Consider the following 14,943-nt stretch of genomic DNA (forward strand, 5'->3'; position numbering starts at 1 on the left):
CAACTTAACTCACCCCTCCTAAATGGGAACTTAAATGTGACAACAAATATGTCAGTCCTGAAATAACAGTACACCAAGTTTGGCACCACTAGGACTTAAAAAAAAAAGTTAATGATTTCCTTTCATTATTATTTGTCTTGTGAATTTTTATATTTTTTATCCTAGACATGTAGCATCTTCAAAAGTATAGGTGGACTATTGAAGAACTATTGATGATGCAACTAGCATATTCTGTTGAATGGCTTCAAATGTCATGTTCAATTCTCTTCTTCGTGTCTTTTTGGATTCATACTAACACCCCATCTTTGGATACCCCTACCCCTACTCATCATCAATGATGTGGCCCCAATTCATTAGGTGTTGGTAGTCAATGACAAAATACATAAATGTAATGAAATTACAAAAGAAAAGTTATGTTTGGTGTAAAATTTGATGGAACAACGCTTTATCCAATTACCTTACCAAAATAATGGTTGCATTGTATGTGTTAACTTCTATTTTTAGTTATATGTGATCACAACTTCATCACAAGATACTTGATACTTTAGAGATTATAAAGAAAAATCTTGTATGTTTTTTATGTTGTGTCATTAAAAGGCTTAACACATGAAATCTCTAATATAATTTAATGTATTTGTTTATTGTTACATCTTATTTTCTTTACTTTTAATTTATTTTTATGATATTGTATTTTTTTTAATTTTTTTCTTATTAGGACATCACAATTTGAAATGTTTTATATTTAGGTTAATTTTATAAAAGACCCATAAATTTTACGAATTTCTGGTTTAAATCAATTTTTTTTACAAAAAGACCTACAACTTTCCTATTTTGTTCATTTTCATCCGTTATCTGGTTTTTCGGAAATTCTCTTTTTTTTCCGAAAAACCTCACTTTTTGTCCTCATTTTTTTCCAAAAAAAACTCACTTTTGACAAACTTTTTCACTTGAAAAAACTTTTTTGTGCTCATAATTATCATGTTCTTGTTGTTGGTTATGACATTATTGATGGATATATGAAGATGGAGGTTTGATTCTAAATATGCTTTTTCTACCATGATACAAATGGAGGTTTGATTGTATATATGGTTGTTTCATCCACAAAGGCGTATTTAGGATGAAACACTAATGACTTACGATAAAGAGCCACCATAATGGGACACATTCTTAACATGTGGACGACCATGTTCACATTTTCGAGATCTAAAACAACTGAAAGGGACCAAACACTCATATTACTAAATAGGATGGATTTACAACATTATGATTATGATACAGGGAAGCAAAATATGAGATAGTTGGTGGATATGATAAGTCGACACTTCTACAACGTCTAAACACATATTGACCACATATTTTTTTTAAAAAAAAAACCATTTAATTAATATCACAAATCTCATACAAATCTTATGCATACTCAAGCCATCGACCCATATTCCTATTTAAAGTCATGTGTATATATAACCCCATCACCTAATTTTTTGCTAGAGACAATAGCCCAACGCATAAGTTTTGCATGAGATTTGTAATATGCATGGGTTTCAAAAGTAATATACGGATAATCAGTGGCAGATTGATAATAGTCTAATGGGGTGCATGGACTCCATTTGGCATGGACTTTACCCTAAATCCTAAATAAAGAAATGCAATATATTTGACTTTTTCACTCATGGACCCCAATGGAAACAATCAAAAAATAATACTTAGAGTATGGATAATACATGAGTTTACGTGGTGCATATTTGTTATGTGGTATACTTGTGTTAGGATATCTTTTATTTTGGTAGTGTACATTGTCTTGATAAAAACAAATAGGTTTAGGTGGTGTGCATTTGTCAGGTTATCAACCCCAATAGCTGTCTTATACTTTGTTTCTCTCTCTCTCTATCATAACATTAATTAATGTTGTAAATCCATCATATATTGCTCTACTCCAAGTAATTTGATCAACTTTAGGTGATTTGGATCTCTAAATCACAAACAACCAGTTCTTCTGTATGTAAAGCAGATGCCCCCATCGTGATAGATTTTTATCAGGAGTCATAAGAGCTTCATCATATATACAATTATCTACTTTCATAAACAACAACAACAAATTAACATATCGTAATCATGAGCAAAAACAAAATATTTGGTCTAAACAAAAGGTTTTGTCAAACATGAGGGCGGTTTTTTCGGAAAAAGAAAAATGAGGGTGTTTTTCTCGAAAAAGAATGTGAATTACCGGAAGCTAACATGCAGACCAAATAATCGAGTAAAATAAAAAGTGGAAATTTTGTAGGTCTTAGTTGTAAAATAATTAAAAGTTTTGGTTTAAATCGGATAATCATATAACTTATGGGTCTTTTATGAAAGTAACCATTTAGAGTTAGATTATGTTACTATAATTAAACATATTTGTAAGAGACAATAATATAATAGAAAAAAAATAATGTAGTAAGGAAAAAGATGTAACAAAGAAGAGATTACATGTGTCATATTAGTATATTAAAATATGCTAACTCTAAATGTTCTATAAATCCTCACTATCCAATTAAATGATGATATATATCATATTAATATCTCTAAATGTCCTACAAATCCTCCTACCCAATTAAATAATGACATGTGTCATATTAGTATATTAAAATATTATTAAATTAGCATTAAATGTTACACATGTTGTTTTAATTGGGTAGAAGGATTTGTAGGAATAAAAAGTATGAGGATATTTAATTTCTCAATAGAGAATAAGGATTCTTTTGGCAGGGGGATTTGTAAAACACAAGATGCATGTGTTGGATTAAGTAGAATAAAGTCATAGCTTCTAAGAAAGAAGGTGGATTCTATATTGTAGTTTCTTTACTTTCAATCATGTGATGTTTTCCAATTATATCCAAACACTCCCTAGTCCTCGATTTTTAAATCAATTTATGTTGTTGAACGAGGTTTCAGTATAACTGGCTTAAAGTTAAAACCTAAGATGTTTGGTCAAACATTCTCCCTTATTTTGTTAAATGTCCTCACAAAATGTATTGATCTATCTATTCACTTACACAAAAAGTACGTAATGGAAACTTATATACTTTCTAGGAGGATATTCAGATTAATGAGAAAACATCCATTAATGTACAAAATTTCTTAATAATCATTATTTTTTTAAACGTAAACCTAGTGTGCCTAAACATTTTTAAATAAACATCCAACCTTTAAACCAACATGTACAAAATATATCCATAATTTACCCCATATATTATGGACACCATTTGAATAGTGAAGAAGATATCTTTACTCTTTTACTTAAATGGAAAACAATATATGTTCATTTCCTTTGGTAGCACTTTTTCTTTAAAAAAATATATATATGTAAATCACCAAATAATTAAAAAAAACTAACATGGACAAAAAAATGAATTTAAAAGTTGTCATCATGCATTAACCAACCCATATATTAAACCCAAAAGACAATCAATAATTGAGAAAGAGAAGAGAAAAACCAAAAAATATATATATTAAAACAAACATACTCTACCACAACAAGCTTTCATATACACAAATGCAATGATACTAAAAGAATGATAAACATCTAGAAAGTTGTTAATAATAAAGTATTCATATTAAACATTTAAAAAAAAAATTGTTATCAACCACATAACCTCTAAATCTAGTAAAATCTTTTGTCACATTACCATATTACCCCCAACCCCACTAATCAACTTCAAATCTAAACTCTATAGAAAATCTTAATCCTCTAAGCATTTTTACAATTTTAGACTTCCACTTCCACTTCACTCACACACACACACGGACACCACACACAACACACACACACACATCCACTTGCTCTTTCTTTAATTCCAATTTTGCCCTTTCATTTTTTTGGGGGGTAAAGGACAAAGAAAGGTTAGAGTGGAGACCACTATGGTTTGTACTATGGCAGGCAAAACAAATCCCACCAAGATTTACCCCTCACTACCCCTTTTCTTGTTTTTTTTTTTTTGTTTTTTTTTTTTTTACAGTTGAGTTGATTGTCCTTTTCAGTCAATTTGCCTCTTTTACTTTCAAATTAAAGCAGGGTAATGTTGGAGAGAGTATACTTCTTTTCCTTTTTTGACCACCATACCCTGCATTCACAAATCACAATGAATTCAATTACTAAATTATAAACACCTTTACCCCCCAACAAGGGCATTTTAGTAATCTTCCCACTTTGTTTACAAAGAAACTAACACTTTGTCGGTTGATGTTAAAAGAGAAAATTATAAACTCTCAAAAGGACAAAATGGGAAATATATATAAATTCTAAATCCCCTTCATCCCCACCCAGATAGAGACCTTTTTGATGAAATGACGGAATAGTCCTTGGGAGTGGGTGGGGGAGTCACCATGACCATACTGATATGCTTCACTCTTAGATCCTTCTCCCCTACCACCTAAAGTTAACTTTTCAGGTTTTTTAGACAAAATGACGAAAATACCCTTGTGGGAAAATCGATGTGTCGGTTGAAAGGGGTGGGGGCTAACATTCTCTATTCCCTCCCTTGGTGGTTATAACATTTGATTTTTTGGGACCGGTTCAGAAAATGACATTAATGTGTTTATCATGTGTAAAAATGAAAAAAAAAATTAAATAAATAAATAAAATCTAGAGTCTACTTTTAACAAACGCCATCATACTTTTCAGGCAAATTAATGCTCTCTTTTGGGTAACAAAAAGTTTCTTTTAATTTTAAAGTCAATATACAAATTAGTACCGATACCGGTACGGTACTAGATACCGATACCCAGGTCACAGGTATAGGTACAGGTACGGTACTAGATACTGGTACTGATACAGTTTACAAAAAGTTTCTTTTAATTTTAAAGTCAATATACAAATTAGTACCGATACAGGTACTGGTACCCAGATACTGGTACAGATACAGATACAGGTACAGACCTTTGGGGGGAAATAGTTTAGGTGGAATTGGGCGCGGCTTGTTTAAATGCGACGGTGGGAGCGATCCGGCAACTTCTCCTTTGATGTTCTAAGACGAGTTGTTCTGCAAACCAATCGAGTTTTTCGAAGTTGCTTTGGTTGCCGATTCTTTTACCCCCAAACAATATTGATTCCACATTCTTCTGTTTCAACATTTCATCGGCTATTCCCGTGAGCAATTTTACATTTCCGGGGCTGGAATCGGAATCAACATTCACCCCACAACGTCCCATGTTCGATCCGTTTGCCTATCACGAAACAAAATTTAGTTCATTTTATGTAAATCAGGTATACAGTGGTCCACTGACTGACCAATGCACATTGGAATTGGTATTTGAATCATTTCTTGATTAAGGACATAAAAAATAATGGACTATATAAAAACCAAAATGAAATTGTTCTTTTGTGGTGAAATAGTACAAAAGAACTTGAAGTTTCATATTTTAGGAACAAAATGTGGTACAATATATGTTGGTATTTTTCTTGTGAACCTTGAATTGTAGAACCTTTTTTTTTTAATTTTCTAGAACGTGACAAAAGGACTAAGGAAATGAATTTGTCGTATGCAAATAATATAGGCATTGCCTATATGTCAAGAAAGCTACACAAAATGCACTAAAAACACACCAATTGGCTTTTTAATAGCTGGAGAACGTGAATGTTACAAAAAAATTATTTCTTGAAAGAAACCCATTCGTAAATATTTAATTGCATAAACCTAAAAAAGAAACACATCACAACATGTTAACTAAAAAACAAAGCACCATCATTCCCTTATTCCCCACAGGACAATATCCATGACTCCCTTCACAAGTAAAGATAGAATTTTTTGCAAGATTTTGGTGGGCATTATCTGAAATATTTGGCGTAATATGGATCGAATTTTATCAAAAAGTAATCTGATTGAAGAAAAGAAATTGTGTGGATGTATTGTTATTAGAAAATCAAGCCTATTAAATGTGTCATCTTTCTTTAAAGAAAACCTTTTAGTGAAAAAATGAGTGTTAACTTTTTTGGGTTCAAACTTCAAATGCAAAAATAAAGGTAAAGTCTATAATCTAAAAAAGGAAAAAAGATTTCGTTTTGGATAACATTAAGAACACCAAGAACAAATGCTCTGAATTTGATCACCCTATGAGTAAAAAACTAAAAAAGAGAAATGAATTAAACAATTTTTAGGAGCAAATATGGACAAGCAAAAGGAACATACCTGAATACGGACATAATTACTGCTACGGCTTTGACCAAAAGCCAGGGAGACGGCGTGGTCCACCATGTCGGCGGAGCTGTCACCGGAAATTCTAGCCATGGGGCGAGCCCAATCGTTAGGCTTCCACCCTTTGACTTGGTTGTAATCGTAGTTGCCTTCTAGAACTTGACCGGTGCCCAATGAAAGTACCAAAAGGTCCTCTACCCCTCGTACGAAAGGGAACTCCTGCTTGTTGTGGAGAACGTGTGTGATTGCCGCTGCTGTAGGGTTGCTCATGGCTAAACCACCGTCAACCGCCACACAACGTGTCTTCCCGTCGACGGATTTCATGGAGACCGGTTCGAACAAGCCCGGTAAAGCAGTGGTGGCGCGGCAGACCTCCCAGAGACGGAAATCGAAGCTGTCTGTTTCCAAAGCGTCGGCTCGGGAGAATAGAAACGGAGCTGAGCTGGAGAGGTCGTAGCAAGGGATCAACACCGGCTTCAATGTGTTCTTCAATGTTAAACTTTGTCCATTGATGGTGAAAGCTTCCTTCATTGCGTTTTCAAATCCAGCCGTCGCATGAGTTATCCCTCCTCCTCCTCCTCCTCTGCTGTTTCCGCCGCGGAGAATCCGTTTAAATAAACCTTGGCCTTTTCCGCCGCCGCCGGAGCCGCTGGAGCTTGATTTTTGTTGGTACAATCTCTTCCCCTGTTCCGCCAAAAACTTCCATGTGTCCTCCGCCTTGAAAATGGGACGGCTATGGTTCATCCCGAACAACATCGCCGTGAAGACACCTCCTACTCCGGTGCCGGCTGCGACATCAAAATAATCAGCGATTCTGGCGTTTTGGTTGCCGGACTTGACCTTCAACGCGTTCTCCAGATAAGCCAACGCTTTTCCGGCTAAAATATTCCGCATTCCTCCACCGTCGATAGAGAGCACACAGATTTTCCCTCTCTGATTCTTCATCGCTTGAACACTGTTGTTAACATCCCCTACATCCACCGTCGTGGGAGTAACAGAAACTTCCGGAGAAACCTGAATAGGTTTCCAAAGCTTGGGATCATCGTAACCGAATAAGAACTTGCTCTCGAGAATCGAGAAAATCTCGTAGCTGAGCTTATCGGTGTCGATACTTGGCTCTTGCAGCATTGCCAAAGACGTATGATTCGAAGCCATAGTTTCTAGACCAAATCGAAATCCTCAAATCTCCTTTTCTTATAGACCAGAACTACACCTACTTATTATCACCAACCAAAATCTTCATAAGCAAGTTCCTTGCAATTAAAACCCTAACTACACGAATATCTCCGTAGCTATATCTGCATTTAATTGCAGGACAAAACATAGCTTTCAAACACCCAAACTTACGTGCATCGTTGGCCAAATTTACTCTATCAACCCAAAATTACAGAACAATAAATCAAAATCTCACCTCGAATCTCCCGCCAAAGTTGAAATACGCTCTCGTTTCCCAACCATTTACAACAAACTCTTGATAGTCGTCGTCAAAATCAATAAACAATTGGAAAATGGTGAAGAGCAAAGACTGAAAAGGGGATATATTTATAAAGACATAAAAGAAAGAGGACAAATGGAGGACATCAACAAGGGAAAATCACAGTGATTGGAGAGCATGTCTGTTTACTCTTATTATATCCCACTAAAGTAAATTGTTATACTATAAAAATATGTTGGTTTCGTTTCGTTTTTTTAGTGAATTATGTGAATTTGTGTTATCAAGTGTGTAGTCCCTAAGTCGGATTTTTCATGATTTTTCATGTGTGGAATTGTTAAATACCAATTTGTTGTACTTTGGTCATATTTGACTTAAAAAGACTATTGTGCTTTTGTATATTTCATTTTGAATAAATTTTATATTTATTGATTATTTGTTTATTAAAAGTAATATGTTTAATGAATAGGTAGATCCCACTATCCCAAACTTAACTTGTTAGCCCTTTTATCTTTTTCCTTATCCATGGATCAAAGAACATAAGTTGTCTCGCCACCTCTCTTCTATGCATTTTTTTTGCTAGATAACACCGACGGTCGACAATCCTCCATCTCTTTATTGCCAAAAAACTATTATAATAGAAGACCCAACCAAATAATCATTTTCTTTATTTCCTGATTCACGATTATACCACCATTGGCCCTGATTCATGATTATACCACCGATGGTATTTCCGAAGACCCCCTCTAGTTCGTGAATGTGCATTGGAGAAGCCTTGATCCACGAAACACCCTCGACACCACCAATATTTCTCTCCCCCTATCGCGATTTACCCACCACCACTACATTGTGCCCTTCAATCGAAGACGACTCCCAGCTCCTATCCTTGTTCACAACTAAACGGAAAACGACTACTTTCCCTGAAGCTTAAGATGGGGACGAACCAAGAAATATGTAGGTTTGATTTTCTACTTCAACTCTTTCACTAAAATCACGATTAAGAGATACAAAACAAAGAAAATTAATAGGTTTTTGATGAAATATACTTATTTTGCTTGTTTTTTTAGATGAAATTATATGATATGTGATTCTTAATTACCCACCAGATTTGCAACAAACCTCAAAAAAACGAAGATGCTTTTAATCGATTGGAATTGGAAATCAATGGAAAACTTGGGTGCGACTAAAGCTTGAATCAAAATAGTTGCGAGAACTCATATGTATTTGGATCAAATCAAAATAAAAATCGATCAACATATTCTCATATATATGAACACAAATTTCCGATTTTGTTTTTGTGTCTGAATAATATAAGCCAATTTAAAACCATTATCGGAGAAGACGAAGGATGAGGCAGAGGGAGGGTAGTGATTTGGTCGAGGAAGACAAAGGGAATGGGAAGAGGTGTGGGTAGTGTTCCAGTCAAGGAAGACCAAGGGGATCGGAAGGGGTGTGATTGCACATACGCTTAAGATGGTTTGTATATTAGTGGTGGTACCTTATTAGTCGGGAAGGAGAAACACATAGAAGGGTAGTGGGTGTTGGGTGTTGGGTGTTGGGACCCACTTATTTATTAAACATATTCTTTAATAAGTAAATATTCAATAAATGTAAAATTTATATATATATATATATATATATATACACACAGGGGCACAATAGTCTTTTTAGGTCAATAGGGACTAAGTCTGCAATAAATTTGGCATTTAAGGACTCCACAGATGGAAACCCCAATTTAGGTACTAAACATGCAATATCACAATACCATAAGGACCATTCGCATAATTTACTCTTTTTTTATGTGGTTTAACTATTGAAAAGGAGAAAATTGGTTTAACTACATTGAATTTTTTAAACCACTCTGATTTTTTCTCTAAATAATTGCAAAAAAAGAAATGTAAGATTATTTATTGGTTAAATTTTCTTGTTATAAAAATCAATGTCTTAATGATTAAATTATGAATTTGTTTTTCATCGCGAGAAATAAACATCATGGGATGAAAACAATATGGAGGAAGCTACATCGTCGGATGAAATGCCCATGGATGAAATGTATGTTTCTCATAACTTGACCCATTTCAGAAATTAGTTACTGATATGTTTGTGTTGACTAAGTTCAATGTGTTCACCCATATTTGATTTGGTTTATGGATGCAAATACAATGCTAAGTTTCTATAGAGTATGTAGGAATAACAAACATTTGTGGTTGATAAGGAATTAGCTTAAAGTGATATAGATAAACAACCAGTTTCTTGGCATTTGAAGGTTCCACATGATGTATTTGTTTACCATTTTTGTAATATCCCTATACCTAAAAAACAAAATGTTGATGATGAACCAATTAAAGATGATATATTTTTATATTGAAAGGGGTATAGATGATGAAATTGTTGAAGGTGGTGCTAAATTTGGTTTACATGACCCTATTGTTTCTTGGTAGAACATGAAACCACGTCTTAGGGAAAGGTATGGTAGCAAATATAATTTATGTTTTTGTCTTATAGATTATGCAGTTACTTTGCCCATGGTTTTCCAATTAGGGTGGTCAAGTCCTCTACTTAAAGGCTTCAAGATAAATGTGGTTTTAGTTATAAAAAAAGTCAATAGTGTCCCTCTAAATTGTGGACTTCATATATGAACAAATAAAAGTCATTTCATATTAAGGGACTTGATGGCAAGCATACTTGTTTATGGAGTTTAGGCATGCTACATTGGTGAATCCAAACTAGATTAGCAAATAATTCCTTAAACAGTTGAGTATCAGACCAAGAATGAAAGGTAAGAAGATGAAGAAGTGATTAAGATGTTTCTATGTGGAGTTTCATAATGCTACATGGCAAAGTAAAAGCATTGGAAATTATAAATATGAAGCAGACAGAACATTATGTTTGTATATATGTTGTGATAAGTCTCTGGCTTAACTCCATCTCTTTGAAGAATGGAATGAAGGGCCTGAGAATCACAACAAAGGAAACAATCTTGTCAGTCTTCGCCCGCGTGGCAGTCCAGGAACGAAGCTCCGACGACCAAGTCAGTTTGTCTCTTAGAGAGAAGGTGAAAATATAGGGTTAGGGTTTGGAGATTTTTCTTATGGTCCCTTCTCTTGGAGGGGAAGGGACCTTTTTATACCTGTGATCGGGGGAAAAAATCCCCGAAAGCGCGAGCACGAATTGGAGATACGTAGTGTCAATCTTTCTCTTCTGAAGCATCCACATGTCGATAGAACTGTTTATGTTTCTTCTATTCCATCAGCATGAAACTTTTCGAGGTGATAAGGAGACTTACGATAGTTGACATCGATAACTACATAAATAAACAGTCAAGGGTTATCGTAAAATAAAATCTATCAAGTGATACTGTAAATAGTGTATTAATATTTATAGAGTGGTGTTGTACATTCAAACTATGTTTGATGAAATAGTAACACCTTTGGAGGAATGTTTTGTGTTCAAAGTACATGCGGACGAGATGAATGTCTTGGTAATCCATGAAGCTGTTCCACCGCTGACCATATTGAAGCAGTGATTGCTTAGAGAGTTAGAAGAGCTGAAGGTGGTAATAAATACTTCGACAATATCGAAAATTGATGTTGTGTAAGATTTAGAAGAATTCAATGAAGATCAGAGGAAAGGCTAACAATGTTTTCAGACTCAATAGGCCAAGACCTTGCCTAACATTGTGACATAGTATGCGGTTCGAGTAGTATTGTAAGAGCTGATATGTAACCCTATACAAGATGCTCAGACTTAGAATTTAATAATACAGAGTGACAATTGACTTCTATCACATCCTTATAAAGTTCCATAGTGTGTTAATCCGACTTTAACATACATGATTAGGATGGTTGTGAAAGGTTGAATGACTTACTAGTTATAGTAAGGTAGAGTATATAGTTGAAGAAGATATACACTCGTAGTATTGTATGAGAAGAGATGTTGTTTTTAGGAATGACAGAGAACCAAGTTGAAGCTAGTAGAGCATGTTGAGATGCAGTTAAAATGCAGACTTCCTAGGTTAGATTCCTATGAAGTAGACTTAAAAGATACACCCATGAGAAAAAAATTCTCATATAAAGGAATAACGATGTCATGAAAGGATAATGAAATGAATAAATGTGCATGGTGACTTGCATGAGTTAGATGATGATACAGATAGTTGGAGACCGTTTGTCTCCATACTACTAGGGTAAATTCTGGTATAGTGTGTCTTGCAGAGTAGACACTATCCGAGAAAGAATTTATATGAAGAATTTGGAAGTAAAATTCCTATCGACCTAGGAAAAGTATTAGGATATGCTAGATCAAGCTTATGCATAAAAAGGATTCTAGAAGGTGAATTTAAGAAATCCAAGATGTGTTTGATAGAAACGTGAAATCCCTAGTTGAGTCTAGGAGAAATTGTTGTATGTAATTGTTTGAACACACTCAGGTGTGAAAAGTTGTTTTATGAAAACTTTTGAATGATGACTTGGAAAACTGCGAGACAATACTTGGGACGAGTATGAGTAGGTATGAATAGTAGTAGAGGCCTATACTACTGGAAGCACATGACTCACACTTGGATTAGGGAAAGTCACAAGGTTACCCAGAAGCTAGTAATCGAGTTCGTTTTTTTGTTCGAGTATGTCATTACCTTCGTTTCGATGATGACTAAGAAAATGATTTTCGTTCAGACCTTAGTGGTCGTAAAGAATCGAGTCCGACTAATATAGATCTACGAAGTGAATTGATTGGTTCAGAGAACCATGTCTTGTATAGCGACGAAACTTCAATCGGAAGATTGAAGAAGGAGATGGTCGACGTAGTCGATAAAAGTATAACAACCTTCATTAAAGGATTAAGCAACCATTAGCTAGAAATGCTACTAGTTATGAAGATATTATATCAAATTTGAACATGAAGGAAGGTTTCTTCTATGATAGTGTTTGACTAATAGAAATAAGAGTATGGTTCATTGTGTGTCTTTTGCATTATGAAATTAAAAGTCATTAGAATATGATCATTCGAGTTGTTGTTGTAACAAATGTGAAAACCTTATCTTGGGTTGAGTCTATAAACCAAATTTAAAAAGGATCAGGAGTCTGCAATGGGAATTGAGTTTTTAACTTGGGGATTAGGACCGAAGGCCCAATAGAGAATGAAGAGTGTGTGCAGATTTGAGCACCGTCGTCAATTAAGAAGTTTGAAGAGTTTGACAATCCTTTAGTTAAAGGTCGTACATTTCAGATTACCATAAAGGAGGCACACGAGGACCCGAATGTTGTGACTGGTTCATTTCTCGTCAACTCTAGACCTGCTCACATCTTATTTGATTCTAATGCCTTAAATTCTTTTGTGTCTCATGAAATTGCGCATTCTTTTCAAATTGCTTGTTATACATTCACCTAATCATTTCATGTAGATACTGCGGGAAGTGTATCATTACTTGATGATAAAATCTATAAATATTGTGTCATAGAAATTGAAGGTTATAGTTTTCTTGCTAACTTGATTCCTATCTCCTTGCCCAAATTTGAAATTATTCTATGCATGAATTGATTGTCAAAGAACCGCACATAACTCTTGTGTTACGAAAAGACGATACACATCCCTATCGAAGGGAAGGATTCTATTTTATGTCTTCGGTAAACAAAGACTTAAAATCTTAAAAATTATCTCTTTCCTTCTTAAAAAAAATAAAAAATAAATAAAAATAAATAAAAATAAATAATAAAAAAAAACTCAGGGTATTCTACTTATCTAGCCTATACAGTTGATATCTCAAAAGAGAGGAAAAAAACTGTAAATGATGTTCCCATTGTTAATAAATATCCTGATTTTTCCCCGATGATTTCCTGGACTTCCCCCGGATAGGCAAATAGAATTCTAAACTGACTTCATGTCTAGTGCTGCTCGAATTGCCAAAGACTGCTATACAGAATAATAGCATTTGGATAATTGTCGACCGGATGACTAAGAGTGCACATTTTCTTGCCATGCGTGAAACAGCTCCAATGGAGAAATACGCAAAAGTATACTTGGAAGAAATTGTTGCAAGACATGGTGTGCCACTAAAGATTATTTCCAATCGTGATACTCACTTCACTTCTCATTTTTGGGCGAGTATGCAATATGAATTGAGATCTCGTGTTACTCTCAGCACAACTTATTATCTCCAAACAAATGGTCAGAAGGAGAGAACGATCCAAACAGTAGAAAATATATTGAAGGTATATGAAGCACTACATGGGCGTAAATGTCATACTTCATTATGTTGACATGATGTAAGACATAAAGTTGTTGGTGGTCCTGAAATGATTCAGAACACCACTGATAAGATTCAAATTGTACGAGAAAGGATGAAAGCGGCCCAGAATCGACATAAGTAAGATTCAAATTGTACGATAAAGAATGGAAGTGGTCCAGGATCGACAGAAAAGAGGAGACAACCCATAGAATTCTAGGTGGGTGATTTTGTAATGTTGAAGGTATCCCCATGGATAGACATTATGCAATTTGGGAAGAAAGGAAAATTTAGTCCTAGATTTGTTGAACCTTTCAAAATCATCCAGAAAATTGGTAAGCAAGCATACCATTTGGAATTGCCGGTAGATTTGGCAGGTATTCATGATGTGTTTCATGTGAGTTATCTGCGTAAATGTTTAAGCATATATGATGAAACTATCCCGTTATCCAAGGTGAAACTCGATAATAAATTAAGATATGTAGAAGAACCCGAAGAGATTATAAACAAAAGAACGGTTGATCTACATAATAAAGAAGTGGAATTGGTGCTTGTCAACTAGAAACACCATTGAGGCCTAAATTATACTTGGGAAAATAAGAATGAGACAAGAACGAAATATCCCCATTTGTTTAAAACGATGTAATTTCGGGGACGAAATCCTCAAAAGGAGGAGGTATTTCTAACATACACGTTCAGTTATCGTGTTTTGTTAGTTTAAAAATGACTATTATTAAATATTATATGGTTTTGTGCATTAAGTTCTAACAAGATAGTTTTATCAGATTTGAAGTAAAACTATGTTTAGAATCATTCGAAAAAGTGATGGGAAGTCTTATGAGATTCCAATCAAAAGTCAAATATTGAAATTAACGAAAATGTAAAATTTAAGATGGAAATAAGTAAAAATAATGTTATTGAAAGTTGTAAATTATCTCGTTAGAAACGTTTATGCGAAAACCTCATTGAAATCCGAGTTACAACAAAGAAGTTATGACTTATTGAAGTTTCGCGACAGAACCGGCACGACACCATATGACGTAAAAAAGTGAGTTTACGATAAACTACATTTTAGCTTTAGTGATCTAAATGAAAGTCGTAGTATTCTTTAAACC

The 14,943-nt window shown here is 34.4% G+C and overlaps 1 protein-coding gene across 2 annotated transcripts; it reads right to left on the bottom strand.

The window, feature by feature from the left end:
• Positions 1–3,573: 3,573 nt before the first annotated feature.
• Positions 3,574–7,771, bottom strand: LOC111915068 (patatin-like protein 6). 2 transcript variants are annotated; one of them, XM_023910774.3, is made up of 4 exons: positions 7,585–7,771; positions 6,168–7,471; positions 4,919–5,205; positions 3,574–4,103 (listed from the first exon to the last, which is right to left on the bottom strand). In XM_023910774.3, the coding sequence occupies exons 2-3, from the start codon at positions 7,326–7,328 to the stop codon at positions 4,936–4,938; spliced, it is 1,431 nt and encodes a 476-aa protein (XP_023766542.1). In that variant the 5' UTR covers positions 7,329–7,471; positions 7,585–7,771; the 3' UTR covers positions 3,574–4,103; positions 4,919–4,935. The 2 variants fall into 2 exon arrangements, with proteins under 2 accessions (XP_023766542.1, XP_023766541.1); XM_023910773.3 differs by having other exon boundaries at positions 6,168–7,771.
• Between the last annotated feature and the right edge of the window lie 7,172 nt (positions 7,772–14,943).

The sequence above is a fragment of the Lactuca sativa genome, chromosome 9, assembly GCF_002870075.4.
Source record: "Lactuca sativa cultivar Salinas chromosome 9, Lsat_Salinas_v11, whole genome shotgun sequence".
NCBI classification, from domain to species: domain Eukaryota; kingdom Viridiplantae; phylum Streptophyta; class Magnoliopsida; order Asterales; family Asteraceae; genus Lactuca; species Lactuca sativa.

Coding starts and splice junctions, on each gene's coding strand:
- LOC111915068 (XM_023910774.3), bottom strand. CDS start 7,328: ATGGCTTCGAATCATACGTCTTTGGCAATGCTGCAAGAGCCAAGTATC. Junction 5,206..6,167: donor GTAATTATGTCCGTATTCAG/GTATGTTCCTTT, acceptor GTTTCGTGATAG/GCAAACGGATCGAACATGGG.